Source organism: Rattus norvegicus, chromosome 9 (assembly GCF_021556685.1).
Source record: "Rattus norvegicus strain SHRSP/BbbUtx chromosome 9, alternate assembly SHRSP_T2T, whole genome shotgun sequence".
Taxonomy (NCBI): Eukaryota; Metazoa; Chordata; class Mammalia; order Rodentia; family Muridae; genus Rattus; species Rattus norvegicus.
The window spans coordinates 103,784,493-103,806,358 of NC_141542.1; the positions used below are offsets into that span (position 1 = coordinate 103,784,493).

The following is a 21,866-nucleotide window of genomic DNA, read 5'->3' on the forward strand; positions in this document are numbered from 1 at the left end:
GAATGCCAGCAGCAAACCACTGAACTGAGAATAGGACCCCCGTTGAAGGAATCGGAGAAAGAACTGGAAGAGCTTGAAGGCGCTCAAGACCCCATATGTACAACAATGCCAAGCAATCAGAGCTTCCAGGGACTAAGCCACTACCCAAAGACTATACATGGACTGACCCTGGACTCTGACCTCATAGGTAGCAATGAATAGCCTAGTAAGAGCACCAGTGGAAGGGGAAGCCCTGGGTCCTGCTAAGACTGAACCCCCAGTGAACGTGATTGTTGGGGGGAGGGGGGCAACGGGGGGGAGGACGGGGAGGGGAACACCCATAAAGAAGGGGAGGGGGAGGGATTAGGGGGATGTTTGCCCAGAAACCGGGAAAGGGAATAACATTCGAAATGTATATAAGAAATACTCAAGTTAATAAAAAAAAAAAAAAAAAAAAAAAAAAAGAATCTATGCCACAGAGTCAGCTGTACATGTAAAATGAGTCTTCAGGACGATCATTGTTTTCTAAAGGAGGGGTGTATACCAAAGGCAGAATGACAACAGAATCCTGTAAGAGGACTAGAAATGCAAGTTAATTTCAAAGTTATTTCTAAACAAATTTGTAAGCTTACTTGACATTGCCAGTTGCCGAGATGATCAACGTCTTTAATGTACACATGGTAATGACCTCCATAGCAGCCACCTTTGTGGATAATGACAGAGAAGAGGTCATACATATATTCCATGTCATCCATGTCACTCTAAAAGAAGGAAAATAAACATTGATACAGATTAATAAGGTGAGATGCATAATCAAAGGGGGGGGGAAATGACTCTGGGAACTAGTAAGAAATATCCTTGTAATATCCACACCTCACAGTCAGGCCTCTGTGCTGCTGAGTCACCTGATACTTAAAATGCTATTACTATAAGGATAAAGATACATTTAAATAAATGGGCTTAAATTGACATGTTTTTTTTTTTCATTTCTTTGAGGATAGCTTCAATTCAATTCTGGCTTAGCTTGAGTGTTACGATTATAGGGATGCGTCACTATGCACCGCTGAACTTTAAGGCTGAATCTATTGGTTTATTGCCAACCATACCACTGAGCATGCGTCTGAAGGTGTTATTTTTACCAGCTTTAACTAAGATAATGAGTCTGTGCTAGAGTCGGTTAGTAGAGAAAGCCATCTTTGCATGACGCCCATGATACTGTTGAGAACATATGCTCTGTTCCTGCCCACATATGCTCTGTTCCTGACTGATATCCCAGGAGAGCTGCTGTGTGTCTCAAGGTCAAGTTCCTTCTCGAATGTTAGTTCCCTGCACAGAATATGAACTCTGCAATCGTGACTACCACCTGGTGTTGTTCAGAGGTAGTTAGTTTAGTGGAATGAACAGGTTCTTTCTTGCTTTTCTAATTTATCAACCTCTTCTATAATTAATATCGTGTGAAATTACAAGTGACCCAATAAGTAAACTCCTCCAATAACAATGGGAAAAATTACATTAGATTTAAGAGATGCTTTAACCTCTGGATGCAGAAGGAAAAGGAAAAGCTGGCTGTGGTGGTATACCTTTGTAATTCCAGCACTTAGGGGCCATCCTCAGCTATGTAACAGACTTGATGCAGTCTGGGCTATATGAGGCCCTGTCTAAAACAACAGCAAAAAAGGAAGAAAAGAAAGCACGAGGAAGGAAAGGGAGGGAAGGAGGAAGGTGGGCAGGGAGGCAAGGAAATCTTAGTCTTTACATTCTAGGAGGATTGTGAACCATGTGGCTTGAGACATAAGGTTTCTTCTGGCTTTGAATTCAATGTCATCTGCAATGTAAAATGTGCATGTGGGTATTACCTGAGAGATACAAGTTACTTGAAGAATTTATTTCCTTAACTATAGTTTTTAAGTGGGCAATATTTAAAAAATGTCATATTCAGGAAATAGACGAGACACACAAAGAGAAAAGATATTTTTTTCTCAACATAGACATTCAAAAGTAAAATTAACGTGGATTTCCTAGCTAAGTAACCAGGGATATATATATATATATATATATATATATATATATATATATATATATATCTCAAATTATGTTAGAAACATGTGACAAACTACTTTTTATAAAAGGAGAAGCAAGTATATTAGTAACTCTTGGAAAGCAATTTTATTTTTCTGAGTGTGTCAGTAAAACCCTCAGAGACAACAGGAACTACTAGACTCTAGGGATGGTAATTCATGTAACAAAACAAATAGTACAGAGCTCGTGGTGAGGCCTAAAGTAGAGAGAGGCTTGGCCATGAAGTTTAAATACACACACACACACACACACACACACACACACACACACACCTGTTCTTAAACTAAACAATGACTTGTTATAAGAAATGGGTAGAATGATGGAATAGAAATGAAAATTTGGAAATAAAGACAAAGCTACGCTTACCTAATTTTTGACAAACATACACTGAATAAAAGGCAGCCTATTCAAAAAATATGCTGAATTTCTGCTTGTAGAAGATGAAGTTAGATTTACATCTTTTACCTTATACAAGATCAATTCAAAATGGATCATAGATCTTAATTTAAAGCCTTTAACACTGAAATCTCTAGAAGAAAACATAGGGAGCATCCTTCAGGATACTGGGAAGGCAAGAACTTTTTGAATAGAACACTAATACAGAGGAACTGATCCACTGTGGGAGGATAAGACTACATGAAAAAAAAAAAAGGTTTTGTACAGCAAAGAAACAATCAGCAGAATTAACAGGACAGCCCCAAGATGGGGGAGAGCTTTCATAGCTATACTTCAGCCAAGGGGCTAATATCCAGAATTAAAAAAAAAATGCAGAAATTGAATGCCAAGGAAATACAACTGCCAGTCAACACAAGGCAAATAAACGTAAAAGACAGGTAAAAGACAGTTTAAAACACAAATAGCCAATAACTCTTTTTAAAACTGCTCAATATTCCTAGCATGAGGGAAATGCAAATTAAAACTACTTTGAGGTACCACTTATCTGAATGGTTATCAACAAATGTGACAAGGAATGCTGGAGAGGAGAGAGAGAGAAATGAAATCTTATTCACTGTTATTGAAGGTATAAATTAGTACAGTCACTGTGGAAATCAGTTTGGAGGCTTTTGCTTTTTTTACTTTTTGTTTTTTTAATGTAACTCCTCCACAACCCAGCTACTTCACTCCTGGGTATATAACATACCCAAAGAACTTCAAACCTTATTGTCTTAGGGCTCCTATTGTTGTGATGAATTACAGAACCAAAACCAAGCTGGGGAGTAAGGCTTTATTTGGCTCATCTAGGCCAGAGCTGATGCAGAGACCATGGAGGGTGCTGCTTACTCCCCACTGCTTGCTCTGCTTGCTTCTCACAGAAGCCAGGACACCAGCCCATGATTGGCACCGCCCATAATTGATTCTGTCCTTCCAAATCAATCACTGATTAAGAAAATGCCCTCCAGGCCTGCCTGCAGTCCGATTTTATGGAGGCATTTCTCAATCGAGGTTGCCTTCTCTCAGATGGCATTAGCTCTCACCAAGCTGACCTAAAAACTGGCCAGGGCACTTGACCCCTTGTTAAGTTGACATACCAGCTCAATACTATTTAGCCATAATCTTTCCTTTTTTGTTCATGCTCTAAGTCACACATTAAAAACACACACACACACACACACACACACACACACACACACACACACACACACTATAAAACATTTCAACTTTTAAAAGTTCTAAAGTCTTTAAAAATTCAAAATATTCACTATGTCTTTAAAATATTCACTAAAAACCCAAGGTATATTTAAAAGTTCAGAGTCTCTTATAACTATAGACTCCTGTAAAATAAAGAATAAGTTAATGCCAACCAATCGGAGCTTCCAGGGACTAAGCCACTACCCAAAGACTATACATGGACTGACCCTGGACTCTGACCTCATAGGTAGCAATGAATATCGTAGTAAGAGCACCAGTGGAGGGGAAGCCCTGGGTCCTGCTAAGACTGAACCCCCAGTGAACTAGATTGTTAGGGGGAGGGCGATAATGGGGGGAGGATGGGGAGGGGAACACCCATATAGAGGGGGAGGGGTAAGGTTTAGGGGGATGTTGGCCCGGAAACCAGGAAAGGGAATAACAATTGAAATGTAAATAAAAAATACCCAAGTTAATAAAGATGGAGAAAAAAACAGTCATAAAAAAAAAAAGAATAAGTTAAATATTTTCTCAGGGCATAGACACAATCTGAACCTAGCCAAACCAACTCAAACATTGTCAATAATTCAGGGTCCAATGTTAGGGATTCACTCATAATCTGGGGTCTCCCAAAGGAATGGGTCACTTCTCCAGTTCTACCTTCTTCAGTTCACACAGACTGTCTTCTCAGCTCAGACCAGCCCTACCTCATGGCTGCTGCTGTCCTTGGTGATCTTCCCATAGTATTGGCATCTCCCAAAATGCTGGGGTCTCCTGTTGCAATGGCTGCACCCTCTCCAATTGCCTCTCCTGGGCTCTCCCCCAAGGTACCACACCTCAACGTCCCTCCATGATCCTTTCAATCCTGGGCCTTCAACTGCTACTATAGTTTCAGAGGCTGCACTTTCACCAATGACCTTTATTGACCTCTCAGAGTGCCCTCAGCTGTTCTGCATGATCCCTTCATGCTTCAAAACAAGAATTATCTGTGAGATGCTTACACATTACTAAGTTCAGCTGAAGTACAACCTTGGAACACAGCTTCTGTGTGTTCACCCTAACGAAACTTTCCAGGAGATTCCACCTCAGTTGCAGCTGACCTGCATCGCGTGTTCTAGTAAAGCAAAGGCTTCACAGTAGCGCGCTGGTCTCCTGTTAATCACATTGACTCTTCAGCCAGCTGACCAGAAGCACAGACTCTTAACTCATAATAGCAAACAGCCACGGTAGCCTTTACTCTTCCCTGTGCATTTCACAGGCCAGGCCTCTATCTGCACTGTTCTCAGCATCTCTTCCAAGCTCCAACAGAACACTTCACAGAGATCTCAACACTTTTTTAGCCCTAAGTTCCAAAGTTCTTCCATAATTCCCCCCCAAAACATGGTTAGGTCTATCACAGCAATACCCTATAACGTTGGCCCCAATTTCTATCTTAGTGTTACCATTACTGTGATGAGACAGTATAACCAAATGCAACTTGGGGAGGAAAAGGCTTGCACATCTGGAGTCATAGTCTTCTGAGGAAAGCCAAGGCAGGAACTTGAACCTGTTGGGAACCTGGAGGCCAAAGCTGATGCTGAGGCCATAGAGGAGTGTTGTTGCTCATGGCTTGTTCAGCTTGCTCTCTTACAAAACCCAGAACTACCAGCCCATGGGTGGTAAGACCCCTAGATCCTCCTTCATCAATAACTAATTAAGAAAATGCCTTACCGTAGTCAATCTTATGGAGGCATTTTCTCAAATGTGGTTGCTTCCTCTAAGATGTCATCAACTTGTGTCAAGGTGACATAAAACTAGCCAGGACACTTACTATTGAGATATTTCCACCACCATTTTTATCGCTGCTTTATTCGCTATGACAAAGAATTGGACTCAATCTAGATGTCTATCAACAGATAAGTGGATAATAGAAATGGATGGACTCAGAATGTATAATATTAAGCAAGATCATATAATCTGATCAAGAAAAAACTGTACGGTAGCCCTGATATGTGCCAAGTCAGTAAATATGCACATGTGGGCAGAGTGTAATATGTGGAAAAGAGAAGAAAGGCTAAGTGTAAGAGGATAAGGGAGAACTTCATATTGGACTTTACACTTTTACTATCAAATATATTTTTATGAACATATCCACCACCAAACACTCTCAGACATGGTACTACAGGCCTTAATCTTAGCACCCATGAGGCAGAGACAAAAGATGAATTCAAGGCCAACCTGGGCTGTAAGACATCTGTTTCAAAGAAGAAACAACAACAAAAAAGAAGAAGAAATTCAATAGGAGTATAAAAAACCAATTTGGACCACTCACCCTGCCTAGGAGACATGGACTTTTGTCTTGTCAGTGGAGTAGGGATGCATACACATTATACATTTAACAAAAAATGTTAACAGGGCCAATGTTGAGAAATCCTACAAGAAACTGAGTATTCTAATCTTGGGAGGGAAAGAGAAAGAATTAAAAAATAAAAGGTTCAAACCTGTTCACAGAAAGGCTTGAGATTGATCCGGAGGGGGAATGTATAACAGCTAGTATCCTTGTAGCGTTCACATTTCACAAAATCAAAATTAAATCTTAGTAATGAAATAGTAAGAAAAGGAGGCAGCTTACGTAATTTGGCAGACTGTAAAGAGAAAAATTAACAAAGTTACATGAAAGAATACATAATGCTCTGTAAGGTAGTAAAAGATGACATATGACACAATTATAAATATGTCCTTAAGAACACATTCTGAATTCAATATAAAACCATTTACTTTATGGAACTAAGGATGGTACTATGTGGTTATGCTTACAACAAGACAGGCACAAGCCAGTTTTATACTTTTCGGGTTGTTAACCTAAATTACTCTTTGATAGGTGTGTCCTAACTAGGTACTCCTTCTCTGTCCTTGCTCATTTCCTGCCTAGCCCTTGTCCTTTCACCTTGCTCCTTGGGTCTGCATTTCACTTAGCAAGCACACAGATCTTATTCAGTGAAGAAGCAGAACTCTGAATGATTAGAAAATGTATGTGTATATACATTTTTTTCTGGAGAAAGATTCATAGTTGTCATAAGACTACGAAAAGGGACTCTTGACTCCCCAGAGTTCAAGATCTACTGATGGGGTTTTATTTGTTGTTTTTCTGTTTGTTTAAGATTTATTTTTATTTTGCATATGGGCGTGCTGCCTGCATATGTGTCTGTGTACTACATACATGCACAGTGCACAAGGAGGCCAGAAGTTATAATCCGATACCCTGGGATTAGAGTTTCAAACAGTTATGAGCCACCCTGTGGGTGCAGGGAATCTATTACGGTGCTCTGGAAGAATAGCTGTGATGTTAACCACTGAGCCACCTCTTCACTCCCTATCCGCTGTTTCTTAAGTTCAAAGGCAGGGTATCTTGTTGCTGTATTAACTCTGATTTAAAATTAAGTTGTTTTTTAAGAGTCATCAGGGGGTTGGGGATTTAGCTCAGTGGTAGAGTGCTTGCCTAGCAAGCGCAAGGTCCTGGGTTGGGTCCCCAGCTCCGAAAAAAAGAAAAGGAAAAAAAAAAAAAAGAGTCATCAGCTGTCCCCAATGCTCTTGCACTGGTAGCCTTAGGGAAGAAAAATGCTCCCCTGTAGAATAATTCTAAGCATTTAACATTACTTAAAACATATTTAAAGATACAATTTCATATAATCTATAGGTTAAAAACTGAAAACAAGGCAAGGAATGGTGGTGCACACTTATAATCCCAGGATTAAAGGGAGGAGGAACAAGTTTGAAGATAATGTGTGCTATAGAGAGATCCTAGCCAACCTGCATTACACAGCAAGACTCTCAAAACAACAAAAGAAAATAAAGCATGCATTAATACATGGAATTTCCAAACTCATCCCACAGATGCACCTAAAATAATCAGAGAAACTCGACTCTAATAAGGCTAAGAAACAAGTGTCCCACTGGCCACAGGTAGAGAAGGAACTGAGAAGGTGGCCAGAGAGGTGTAGCAAATGGCACATCTAAGCCAGAGGAATGGGAAATGCATTAGCAACACACACACACACACACACACACACACACACACACACACACACAATCTCTAATAATAATTTTGTATTAATATTAAAGAATTACTGATATTTGGCAAATCTGCTAACAATGTCTTTTGTTGGAAATTAACCATGTAAAATACATTTAAACCAATTTCATACAGACATCACATATAGCTGTGAAAGGATGTTGAAAAAGAAATAGTCAGTTGCCAGAGGAGATAAAGGAGGGAAAAATAACTCAAGAAGTTTTTTCAAAATCTGTCTTCTGAAGATAGCATTCACAGGTCAGACCCTGGAGAGTAAGTAGGTAAACTCAGGAAGCAAAGCACAGAACCCTTCCTCAGCTAGAAGAGCACACTAGTATGTAGCCAGTTTCTAGGAATGCTGAGAAGTTGCTGTCTCAAAGCAAGGTAATGTGATAAAGGAGCTTAGAGATGTGTGTGTGTGTGTGCACGCAGTGTGTGGAAATAACAGAGCAGTGTACTCACCTAGGTGGTAAGCCCTCTCTATTTTCTTGTTTTCTATCTCCCCAGAACACAGGGCAACTGTGCTCACAGGAGTAACTGTACACAGGACAATGAAAACAACTGAACCCGACCTGAGTTCATGCAGCTCCACTGAGCTCCCTTCTGCCTCTGCTCAGACTCAGAGATCAGCCCCTCTAACCCTGTCTTCCTTGCCTTGCCGTTCACAGGGAGAGAGGAAACTGCTGAGCACACAGATGCTTACTAACAGGAGTCTGAAGAAACGCTGAGGCTCAAACACATTCTTCCATGAAAAGTCATTGCTAGGTTAATAAAACAACTTTTTTCTGTTGTAAAAATTAAAATACAGGTAACAACACACTTTCTTAATCCTTAGTGTTCAAAGCGTAAAGTGTGTCTTCCTGACTTCTCGGGTGGTTTTAGCAGGCACAGCTTCCTGTCTCTGAGTACTAACGGATGGAAGGTGTGGTTACCTTTGCTGCTTTCACCAGCCGGTCACAGGTTCCACAGTGGTACAAGTTATCATAGTCGAAAATTTCCTCCTCCACGTACATGTTCCAGAGTGCATCTTCTAAACCAGATACGTTTTTGACTGCTACTGTCAAATCCAAGAAGTCTTCCTGAAATACAAAAGAATTAATATTAAGATAACAAATGATTTCACAGAGGTTTACAACTGAAATATATATTGGGAATTGGTCATATATATTTTGCATACAAGAAGATATATATGTTATGATTACATACTGTAAATTTGTATCACTAAATTATTCTTCTTAAATCAAACTATAATTTGGTTTAAAGTACATTAGGAAAACAGTTTAAAAGACAAAGGTTTATGATTTAGATGCAGATGCAATAAAACCTCATGTTTCCCCAGGAAATATATACATACCTAAGTTTAAGTATCACACACACACACACACACACACACACACACACACACACACAATTTATTAACATTGCTTTAATCTTTAAAATGATAATAGCAACCCAAAATGTAAACATCCTTATTTTCTTTTGGTAAAGTTGATTTAAGATATGAAAAAATGACAAGAAAAATGTTTTTATCCAGATTAAACAAGTATTTCTGTAAAAATTAAAAAGTGACATTTTATAAAAAGTCTCTTGAAGCTGCAGAGACTATATCTGAATTTTATTTCTAGCAACAAATGTTATTACAATTTGGCAAGTTTACATCTTATTTATAATTCTGTCACACATGTAATAGTATTCTTTTAAGAGACTATGGAAACTAAAACATAGCAGAGCACTAGTTTAAATCATGGCACAATCCCTGTGGAACAGCTCATTTCTGTGGTAACAGCATGTACATGGAGAGTGAGTGTTCATCGTTTCTGTGTGGGTTTCGTATGTCATGCTTTACCACCGCCCTGTTATCTCTCCAGTAGAGCTCAGTCAGTCAACGAGACACAGGAAATGTCAGTTATTTTCAAACTAGGCTGACTGGGACAGCTTCTGTTAACACAGGTAAGAAGGTCCAGATGTACCATTTGTCCCCAGCTCTTCTTTTAAAAATAAAAAAGAAGGCTGGAGTCATAGCTCACAGTAACCCCTTTGCCCAGCATCTGTAAATGTACAAGGACCTAGGCTCAAGCTCAAGGACACAAACAAACAAACAAACAACGATAAAGGACATAGATATATTTAACACATGTATTTATTAATATAATATAATTGCATCTATTTCTAAAATAGCAGTAAATACATCTGGAAAATAGTATGACATTTTCCATTTGAATAGTCAGATACAGAAACTCTGTACAATCCTTATAACAAAAGGAGATTTTTCACTAAATGTTCAGAAATGATACCATTTGCTGAGCTGGACTTGAAAAACAACAGAGAAGACAACATCAAGCTCAATGGGCAATCTATATTACCACAAAGAGATGAAAACCATAATTCAAACAGAACTACCAGCTTTGCATGATAGTTTATATATCATATAAATATACACACACACTGGAAAGACACTCCTAAAGGATATAAACAAATTAAACCTAATATTTAATTGGAGATCTGTTATATATTCTTTAGTATCTTATCTTTATTACCTCCATAATTAAATTAATTAATTAATTTATTTTTGTTTGTGAAACCAGAACATTTATTTTATAATTGATTGAAATCTTCAAGATCAACTGGATGCTGCAGCAGCTGCCCTCTTGCCCTCTTGGGTTTAGGTGTTGTTCTTTCATGGAATCCATGTGTGAATCTACGGTAGACAGTCTTTAGGTGCCTCATCTGACCAGTTCTGGTAGTGTTTTGTCTCTTAGCCTTTGTACTCCAGTTTTACTCTCCTCTTGTGCTTGGCAGAGTAGCCACATTTGCCACAGGTCGACTTCTGAAGGTGGTAGGCCTTGGAGCCACAGTGGCAGCACAGCGTGTGGGTCTTACTGCAACGCCTTCCAAACAATGATGTTCCTTTCATCATTTTGCTTCTACTGGCGAGACCAGAAGAGCAAATTTCTATATTTATATACAGTGTGTGTGTGTGTGTGTGTGTGTGTGTGTGTGTGTGTGCATGTGTGTGTAGGTCACGTATGTGCCAGTGCCTGCAGAGACCAGAAGGTCCTTGGGAGCTAGAGCTACAGACAGCTGTGGGCAGTCCTACATGGGTGCAGGGAATGGACACCAGTCTTCTGAAGAGCAGCAGCAAGCAGTCTGAACCACGGAGCCATCTCTTGAGCTCCTCAGTGGACTTTCTTTATACTGGCTTTTTTCATGAGATATCTGCATGTAAATATCTCCCCAAACCTTTTTTTAAAAGCAAATGTCAGAGCACTGAATAAAAGCTACTTCAAGAACCTGCAGGCTGGAGATGGCGAAGTAGGCAAAGGTCCCTACTGCCACTCCTGACAACCTGAGCTTAGTCTCTAGGACTCATGGGCTGGAAGGAGAAAACAGCAGACCTCATTATGTGGATTATAACCTACAATAATTTGTTACCAGAGGAATCCTATCTGCTTACCTGCCTCTCACTGACATTCTTACACTCTTTGCAAACAATCTGGTTCACAATGGTGCCATGGTATAGACGATGAATGAGGTCATGGCCAGAGGTCCCAACTAAAGAAGTTTCCAAAGCACTGAAGAGAATTCGGTTGAGTTCCTGCACATCGTGTTGTCTCATTTCCTATAAAACAGGAAACAGTTTTTATTTTTGAGACAAGGTCTTTGGACAGCCAAGGCTGGCCCTGAACTTACAACCTTCCTGCTTGACTCTGAGTGCTTCCATTACAGGCACAATGCCCCACTAAAGCAGCTGACTTTAAATATTACTTCTGCCTCAGTTTTTAAGAACAATCTTTAAAGAATACTATCAATTAATAGAAACACATAAGAAAAGCTTTGAAGATGGATGACTACAGGTTAAAACATTGCCACCTATATTTACTTACACTACAAAACAAAAATACGACTAGGCAGTGTTTAGTGTGTACGCACAATTCACCTTACTCGGTGACTATTAAGTACACTCTGTATTATGAGAGAACACCCACCTGCCCGTGTCACAAAGATGAGAGAAGGAAAGAACAGGACAGGCTCAGAACAGTAGGTAAGTATGTACACAGGTAAACCTCACTTAGATCACAATAGTTGAGGACAGCAGAAACCAGAATTCACTACTTCAAAGGATAAAGCAACAAAAACTAGAGTAATGTACTGTTGCTGAGAATTCAAACTGGCTCCTGCTTTAATCCACTCTAAGTCACCCGCCATGTATGAACTAGTCTTTCAGAACAATCTGTACCTCCAAGGTGTGCTCTATCCCTGGGACGCAGAAAAGGACAATGAAAGGGAGAACCAGGAGCCAAGTCCTCTAAGGACTTAAACAGAACAGCAAGTAGCCCATCCCACAGACATTAACAGTGTCACAGACACAGCAAAGTGTCTCTCAGTCTTGATACATTGTTGCCACTGTTACCAAGGAAAGCCAAAAGGAAACGAGAGGAACAATTCAGGGTGCAGAAAGAGAGGCAGCCAGGGGGAATATAAAAAGAAGTTATACCACATGAGGTATGTAAAGAGGATGAAAGCTGACACCATGTATGAGACTGATGTTCTTTTTCTTGCTTTTTGAAATGTAAAATACCAAGGTATGTAAATCTATCCTATATCACTGGCTTGAAAGGGAGGGAAAACTCCCTATCTCTGCCATTTATTTGGCAAAGGAACCTCAAGGACATTTTACTATCCAGGTTGGTCCAGTCCTTTACCAAAAAAAAAAAAAAAAAAAAAAAAAAAAAGAATTAAGAAAATTGTTTCAGGCCTTTTAAGAATTATGAAGCCAGCAACTTAGTGGAAGCTCAAATACGTAGAGCCCCTCTGTGGCATATCCATGAAGCAGAGGCTCACTAATTGGTAAGAAGGAATGACCCTTGGCATTATCTTAATGAAACATGCCAGTTAAAAAAGATCATGCAGTGTCTAACTCTATTCCTATGACATGTGCAGGACAGGCAGGTCTCTAAGTGGGAAGTAGGTTACAGATTAACCAAGAGCTTGAGGAGGGTGGGGAGTGACTATAAATGCATAGGGGTTCTTTTCAGAGCAGTGAAAACAACCTAAAATGGACTGTGGTGATGGCTGCCTAATTCTGTGATAATACTAAATGCCACTGAACTGCCAGTTTTGACAGAGTGAATTTATGGCATGCAAACCTCAATGAAGTGGTTATGATTCAAAGGCAAGGATAAGGGAATATGGCCCTGCACTAGTCCTTTATCTGGAATGTACATGCCTGTTGAGAGGATATGCTGTCACCTGCTACAAGGCCCAATCCCTGTTTTAATCCCACAGGGCAGTACCACTGGGTTAAGGCATGCTCCTGGCACAAGGCTACAGCTTTGCAGGGATGGACCACAACTGATACGAATGTCAGCTGTCTGATGTACTGACAAGACCCTTATCCATTACCACAGATGTTTGTTTGCACGTGGTGGAACACCTTTTAGGAACGCAAACTGAACAGTGAGTCATGTCTACAGCAGATATAGGGTTCAGGTGGAAAAATGAAGTCAGGGGTCAAGAAGAGGAAATGAAAATGCTGATGTGATGGCAGTCCGTTCTCATCAGAGTCAGACAAGAAGCATACCACAAAGGTGGGCAGCCTTCTAAAAATCCACTGGTTTATTGCTGAAGACTGAAAACTTGATGAGCAGTTTGACACCTAAACAGTAAATAATGTGGCTATTAGCTCAACTAAATGACACAAAAATTGTTCAGTATAAATTTCAACAATCAGCTCCTGTATTTCTCCTTATAGTAATGGCATCCTTCCCAGTCTCATGTCACAGCTAGTTGTAATAGCCTATGTTCAGTAATCATCTAGATATTCGCCTGTGAAGATGTTCCAATATGCTTTGGCCCTGAGACAAAATTAAAGGACATTAGACAAAATGTGAAGCTGGTCGACTTTTCTCTCCCTGTTGGCACCTTCCTACCTCATCGCTGGTCCACCCGAAGCTGTCAGTGAGGTCTGTGGTGGATGCAGCCTCCTGGTCCACGAGCAGAAGCTGGGCAAACAAGCGCTGCAACTGCAAAGGTATGATCCGGACCTGAGGGGAGAGGTGTGCATTTCCAGGTGACTGTTCACGAGGGCAGCGAGGATTTCAAAAGCTCCACACTGCTTTTCTCCTGTCTTCTGGCTCACTCAGCAGAAAGGGCACAAACCCCTCATTATAATAGAGGGAGAGCTAACTGGATTCAGCCCTTTGGAAATTCTAATTCAATCCAAAAGGTTTTAGTGATCTGGAGTTTTCTCCCTTGATGTAATTCAGATCAATATTAAAAATCCAAATGGGTCCCAACAAACCACACAAATGATCACAGGCATACAATTTCATACTTCATTTTTCTTCTAAACTATCTCCATACACACATATTCAAGGTTAATGTAGCCATGTTTCAGGTGCTCAAATCTCAGTAGCTAGCCTACACCCTGCCTCCCTTTCTCCAGGCCAGAGAGCAGGGCCTCGCATAGCCCAGTGTGCAGGTTAAATTTTAATGATTCAGAGGGACAATAAGCATTCAGGAATATCTGTGACAATTCTATAGTCCCATGACTTTAAAAATACATACTATAAAAGCATTGATCTGCAACAGACTGGAAAGAACCTGACATCTTGCCTCACAGTTGCTTTTGAAGCATGTGTCTGTATCACAAATCACCAGTGTTCCACAGACCTGCACCTAAGTGCAATGAGAGGCCTCTGAATGAGATTCCAGCAGGAAGAGCATGCTTAGAGTTATGCTTTAGACACTCTCACCACAGCAATGTACAAAACAATGTCCTAGCTTTCTCCTCAATGTATTTCCAGAACACTAAATTGAGAAAATACTGGTCTGTAGGGTTTTCCCCATGTATTCAGTGCATAGTAAGTACGTGCATTGAATGAATGCTCTGGTCAGCTAGCACGGATGGCTGGAAGTCTCTCCTTTGCCCTGAAAATAAGCACAGCAAAGTGGGCATATTCATGATAGCAGCAATGGCAGCATGGTAGTTGAAAATGCTATTCTTTTGTAGAGAAAATTTTGTTGCTAATTAAGTATGAGGCAAGTCACCATCTGTCAATGTAGATGATACTTTGTAGTAAATAAATGTTTTCTATGAATAAGGCACTTAATTCTTTCCTTAAAAATCATTTCCTGAGCTAGGGAGATGCTGCAGTGGATAATGTGCTTGCCACATAAGAGTGAGTACTGGAGTTCAAATCCCTAGCACCCACTTAAATGCTGGGTGGGTGTGGCGGCTTGCCTTAATCTCCGTTCTTGGGAGGCAGCCAGGATCACAGGGACAATCGGGTTAGGGAGAGAGCCACAACAATACAGAGAGAGATCCTACCTCAGTGAATAAGGTGGAACGTGATAGAGGACATCGACCCCTGGCCTCTACATGCACATACACACACTTGTATGCTCACATGCATACACATGTACATCTCCTTAGCCCTGGGCAAACCTGTAGCTTCACAGGCATGCACGTAACACACATACACACATAACACGCATACACATGCAAAAGCCCCCAAACAAGTCCCGACTATGCTAAGACCCAATAAAGTGCACATTCAGTACCTTTGCTTCGGGTTTATCCTTATCCTCTAGAGAACCGAGCTCTTCCGGACCAAGAGAAAATAAAGCTTCTAAACGAAACAGTAGAGTTAGATATGTAAATGATGGCTGCTTCTTTGAAAATCGTTTAAGAAGCCAAGACCCCCATTAAGCAATATCATCAAAAGATTTAGAAAGGACTAAGGCAATATTTGTCCCCTTCATCTATACATTTTGAATTCTTTTTAGATTTTTGCCCACCAGATCTAAGAATAAACATCAAGGGACACTTGAGTATGACAGATCCACAGAACATAAAAACATAAGCAAGCAGAGCACTATAGGACATCTTTAACCCTATGTTCCTGAGGCAGAGGCAGGAGGATCTTGAGAGCTAGGCCAGCTTGTCTCTATAAGAAGACTTTGCCTCAAAAACCCAAAGACTAAGCATGGAGTCCTAAGACCGTGTGCTAAGACCAGGCACTGCACCGCTTCCTCAAAAAAAAAAAAAAAAAAACCCTATAAGCATAAAAAAATGACTGGTTTTCTTTGCCTTTGGCAATGAGGCTCAAAAGCTATGAGGAGTCTCAGAAAGCAGAAAAATGTCACAGGTGTGTATGCTTCACGTGTGACGCTGTTAACCAACCATTCAAATGCTGGACCAGCCTAGATGTCTTTTATCTTGAGATCCTCTGGTTTAGTGTGTAAATGTCTTTTCTATGCAAGTAATGAGACATGGTAATGGCTTTACTTGAAAATAAAGCTGTCAGTCCCTGCCCTTGCCTCCAGTGTTTTTTGAAACATTCCACTGAGGTAAGTGATAAATGGGGTGAATATATCTCTTTACTGAAAAACACTGATACCTACTCTTAAGAAGGTTGTCTCTCACTAGTGCTGGGACTGGACAAAAATAAACTAAAAGCCTACAGTTTAAGGAACAGAACCACTCATGGGCTTTCTAGACTTAACTCACATTGTTCCTCACTGCAGTGTACTGGAAATATAACAGAACTCAATTTAGCCTTGCTTTAAAACACCACTCCCCACAAAAGACATACACAAAAGTCCCTGTTTTCCTCCTTCAGGACTGTTACTCCTTACTCTTCCAAATTATACCTCCTCAACAGCAGGATCATGCTGAACCATCCAGAGTGCACAGTGCACACTAGTGACAGACGACATGCTTGAAGAGACGAGAAGCTTATTCCTCTTGCCCTCTTCTCCTCTTGCTCTTTCCCCTCTCCATGTGCTCACAGCCAGCCTCTCCTCCTCTTCCTCTTCCTCTCCTCCTTCTTCTTCTTCTTCCTCTCTCTCTCTCTCTCTCTCTCTCTCTCTCTCTCTCTCTCTCTCTGCCTTTATCTGTCTCTATACCCTCATCTCTCCCCCCATGCCCTAAATAAACTCTCTTCTATACTAAAAAGGGGGGGGGGGCTTATCTACACCTCTCTTTCAAGCTTCTGATATTCTTTTTTGGGTTTTGAGAAAGTCTCACTTTCTCAGGCCAGTCTTAAACTTTGAATCTTCCTGCCTTGATCTCCTGAATGTGAGGCTACAGGTGTGTGCCATATAGCTGGTATTAGTTTTTCTTCATTTTGTTTTGAGAGAGGGTCAGTCTCCTGTGGCCTTGAACTTGAGACCTTTCTCTCAACTCTACCTCCCATCATCAACACTGGGACCCCCCCAATCGGGATCACGCACAGGCCAAACACGCTCACGCTGGAATCAAAGGACACAGAGAGGGCTATGAAGGAAGCTGGAGTGTAGATAGACACGGGACAGACATGTTGAGAAACAGGAACAAGACATAAGGCTCTAGTGAAAACTGGCTGGCTTCCAGCCTGTGGTTTCTGGAGAAATGGTCTATCATCCCAGTAACTCCCCATAGCCATCTTATACAGCAAATCTGAGTAGGTTCCTGTTTCTTTTACAAAGTTCTTTACTTCAATTCCTTTGGGCCTTTGAAATTCATAATTTCCAGGCTTTAGAATGATGAAGGATGCACCTGTACAGCATTTGTCACTCTTACCAAGGTCTGGGGCAGATAATGCTGATTTTTAGATTAACATCCCTGTTGTGAAAATATTAATATTCATCCTCCTGAGAGAACTACAACTTCTAAGAAGCCTCGGCCAGATCAGGTTCTAAGGCCAAACAAGTTCAGGACTGGTCAGCTCAGAATCAGAGTTCTCAGAATCTCAGAAACGCAGATATGTAACTATGGATGTGTATAAATAACATGACAACTTTTCCCACTGCAGAAGTCAAGCTGCCTGCGTAACCCTGACTTAAGTGACTGTTACTTTGGAGAGAAAATTCTCTTTATTGTTGTATCTTAAACTATGGGAATTAGAAATACCTTGCCTTATTTTTACCACTGTTGTTGTTATGAAACACTGTATCGCCACACAGAATAGATATCTTTTTTTAAAGTGGTAAGCGTCACAATTTTCTTCAGAGAACTGCTAACATATGTTTTCCTTTGCAACGACGAGCACGTATTGTTGAATGCACCTTTAAGAGTCATTTTCCTTTATGATTTTGGCATAACTAATTACATATAAAACCCATGACACATATTACTATTCAAATGCATGTCACAATGCATACCTCTGAATTCAGGTGTGAAGTGAAGTGTCTGAAGCAGGGAACTGAGGTAACAGGTTCCACCCTGATTTCTGATTCCACTTAACTTGGTGAATTCTCTAGGGGCAGGTGGCTCCAAACCTTTAGTCTTTAATTTCTTCCCGCTTCCATACTGACTACTTGACACACTGGAATAGTCCTCTTCAAATAGGTTCCCAAACATTGTGGAACTAAACGCTATCCTTTAAAGAAAGCGACATGTTACATAAATGTCTTTATTCTTGAAATGAACCTCCACCCCCAAGTTTTTCTTATCTTTCGAGCGAAGTTGTTTTATTAAAAATCATCCTTCAGAAAATACAGTAGTCTGTGTTTAGGAGACAGCGGAGACCCGACTTATCCTTCCTACTTACACGGGGTGCTGATTAACCTGTGTGATCCTGGACAAGTTATTTAGCTAACATTTACTTCTATGTAAAATGGGGCCGTGCATGTTTTATAGGGTACTTTAACCAATCACATGACAAAAGAAAGGTTACTGAGTACAAAGGGCTTGGCTCACAAGAACTGATAACTATTCTTGGATTCCACATCACTAAATGAGGAGACAAGGAGGGAGAGAGGGAGAGGGGGACAGACAGTGTTAGTTGACAGCAGCCTTCATCAATTATGAAATCTCAGCTTCTCCCATCCCTTCACATACTGTACCAGATCACAGCGTTTCAGGGACTTAAACCTATCACATTAATCTTCGTGACAGTAGTTTCTGCACTTTGGCCCCAAACTAGAGAACCTGGCGTAAGTACCTTAAGAAAGAAAAACTGGTCATTAGAGCTATGGAGTCCAGTGGCCTTCCAACACATACCCAGGAATCCAACCCCAGACCTGTGGACCCTGCGGGAGTCTGCTCTGTTTGTGTGGTTAAGGGGCATTTGAGGTAAAAACGCTGAGGACTCTCTTTTAAGAGACAGGAACGCCCAAAATGCAGTTCTTTTCCTTTCCAACACAGTCCTCTGAAGAAAAGCTCAAGAAATGGAACTCGGGAGTCAGGCCTCGAGCTCGCGAGCTGGATTCCCGTCATGCCATTCCAGAGGCCTTCCCGCCCACCAAGCCGCCCAGGGCCCAGGAGCGCGACGGGCGCGCGTCCCCGCGGCCCGACCCTTGACGCGCCGCCAACAGAGGCCCGGCGTTTCGCCCCAGGCCGCCGGGGTCGTCTCTACGGGGCCCTCCTCCCTCCCTGCGTCCCGTTCCCCGGCCCCACTTACTGCCTACAGCCCAGACCCCCGCCCTGGCCACAGCACAGAGTAAACGAACTCGCTCCGAACAGGCACCGCCATGCCGGCGAGGCCGGGTCTCTGGAAAGTGACCCCCCCGCCCCGAGATGCGGACTACACTTCCCAGGGTGCGTCGCGCCACGCGGAGATTTATGGGTAGTGAAATTGCGGCGCGGCTAGTGAGTACTGCAGAGACTGCTCTTTTCTCCTGACAGTTTGCTTGTTAAAATTTGTATTTATCGCTGCCTGCAAACGGCGTTGGAGCCACATTCTGTTAGAGCTTTCACTAATTAAGTGGAGTATGTATTTATATAGTTTCTGTTCTAGAATAAACAAAAGAGCCTTAAAACCCTTTTTCCCTCTCAAAGTATATCTCCAATACAAAACTTATGAAGATGCTCTAGGTTCTGTGGATCTTCTTACATTGTCTTAAGTAGTTTATATAACCATGCAAACATATATGCACACATATTCCCTTCAAAACTGTCTATCCTACTGGAACTCTTTGGATGGGTTACTTCCCATCCTCTGCATAGAACCCATTTGTATTGCCCACGTGAAAGAAAGGAACAGGTAAAAACTAATTTTTATTTCAGCTGAGAGTTTGAGAGATAGAGAACTGGAATAGAGATGGAGGGAACTGCGGGGTGGGGATGGGAGAGTCAAAGTGAATATCAGTCCAAGGGTTTTGTATTTGGTACATTTGAGTGAGTCTGGTGTGGCTAGAAAACTAAGGAAATGTTGGGAGGAAAGGACGGGAGATGAAGGTTGCCTAGGAACAAGGGGTCTGGGCCAGGAAATGGACAGAGAGAGCACATAGCTCTCAGTACTCCAGTCTGAGGACCACTTTGCTTTTTAGCAACCCCCTCTTCACTTTGCTTTCCTGGCCACATCTCTTACTTTTCACTTATCTGTTGACTTCCGGTACTTCATCCTCCTATTTAAAATCGTAGATATACCATAAACTTTTATTCCTTGACCAAAAACCTACCACAGATCCACAGACATAGGAAAGATCTTTTCCTTCTAGGCAGCTATATCCCTTTATACCCATGTGCTTGCTTGTTAGATTTTGATTGGTCTTTTTTTTGGGGGGAGGGTAGGCTGTTTGTTTTTGTACTTTGTTTTGTTTGTAAACTGGACACAAGCTAGGGTCATATGGAAAGAGGGAACTAATACTAAGAAAATACCTCTATAAGATTGGTCCGGAGGCAGGAGGGGGGGGTAGCGGCATTTTCTTGATGAATGATTAATGTGAGAGGACCCAGGCACCATGGGTGGTACCATCCTTGGGACGGTGGTTCTGGGTTGTATAAAAATAAACTGAGTGAGGCAGAGGGAACAAGCTAGTAAGCAGCATTTCTCCATGGCCTCTGTCCGCTTCAGGGTCTGCCCCTGTCTTGAGTTCCTGCCCTGACATCCCTTCATGATGAACTGTGAGCTGTCTGAAATAAACCCTTTCCTCCTCATGTTGTTTTTCAGTGGTGGTGTTTAGCACAGCAATAGAAAGTAAACTAGGGAACTGGAGAGACGGCTCAGTGGTTAAGAGCACTGACTGCTCTTCCAGAGGTCCTGAGTTCAAATCCCAGCAACCACATGGTGGCTCACGACCATCTGTAATGAAGTCTGATGCCCTCTTCTGTTGTGTCTGAAGACAGCAATAGCATACTTATATATAATAAATAATTAAATAAATCTTTAAAAAAATCGAACTAGGACATCCACCCTAGCCTCCCCGTGGTGCTGAGAGCAATGGAGACTTTCAGATTCTTGTCTCAAACTACTTCCAAAGTCTCTCCAATTACGTGGCCGTTAGTCACAGCAACGGCTCCATTCTTGATACTAGTTTTTTTTTTCCTCATTGTCTTAAATACTTGGCACCATTTAATAAAAGTAGAGTTTCTTTTTTGGCTTATAGGTGGGGGACTAGTCCACCATGATGGAGAAGACAAGGTGGTAAATGAGACTCTAGTTGGGGTGGCAGGAGTGTAAACCAGCTTGCACACAGCGTCTGCAATCAGGAAGAGAAAGAGAAAGTAGGGGGAGAGGGGAGGGGAAGGGAGGGGGAAGGAGAACATGAAGAGATTGCCTCCCAGCCTCTTTATTATGTTTTGACTCATAGTCCCATTCCACCACTGTCCACGTTTTCCTTCTCTCCCTGGGGTCAACTTACTGTAAGTGGCTATACCCCAGAGCTATCTTATCTCTTGGGTTGGCTTACTTTCTGTGCTCGTTCTCCAATTCTGGGCACCCAACTATCCAGTGCCCCCATTTCTCACACTTTAGGTCTCTCCACAGACAGTCTCTCCTTCTACATTTGTCTGACCCACTTTATTTTCTGTTCTGTCACAGCTAAACATCAGTAATTTGTCCCATCCATCCCTTTGCTTTCTCTTACACAATGAGACAATATCCAACCATTGAGATGCATTCATTCCCATAGTCCCTTCTAACTTTTAGATTTTCCCAAGAACTACAGAACCGTATTGTCCTACAAAAGTCATGGGAACCACTCTCATATTTTCTAGGGTCTTTGGTCAATACCCATGTCTATTTTTGATATTCTACAAAAATTCTTTTTAAAAATTCTGGGGATCCTTATTTGGATTTGGTCGGACTCTTATATTTTATTTAAACTCCTCTGCTTGGGAAGCCCTGCACCTGTTTCTTTCAAAGTGCACCGTCTGTACTGATCCAACTTAATCCTTCCTGCACTGCCTGACTTCCAGCTAGGT

The 21,866-nt window shown here is 41.4% G+C and overlaps 1 protein-coding gene across 24 annotated transcripts in view; it reads right to left on the reverse strand.

Annotated features, from left to right (window-relative positions):
• Usp40 (ubiquitin specific peptidase 40) overlaps positions 1–19,221 on the reverse strand; it is a 70,874-nt gene extending 51,653 nt beyond the window's left edge. For 15 of the 24 annotated variants that reach the window (XR_015628678.1, XR_015628677.1, XR_015628669.1 and 12 more), the window contains exons 1-8: positions 19,123–19,221; positions 17,882–18,099; positions 15,299–15,366; positions 13,666–13,779; positions 11,190–11,354; positions 8,668–8,814; positions 6,165–6,308; positions 612–740 (exon numbers count right to left, since the gene is read on the reverse strand). Coding sequence is in view for 5 of the 24 variants with exons in the window: in XM_087566448.1 (XP_087422574.1) it covers positions 612–740; positions 6,165–6,308; positions 8,668–8,814; positions 11,190–11,354; positions 13,666–13,779; positions 15,299–15,366; positions 17,882–18,080 (966 nt within the window). In the remaining 19 variants the exon portion in view is untranslated. 24 annotated transcript variants of the gene reach the window in all.
• Positions 19,222–21,866: the final 2,645 nt, after the last annotated feature.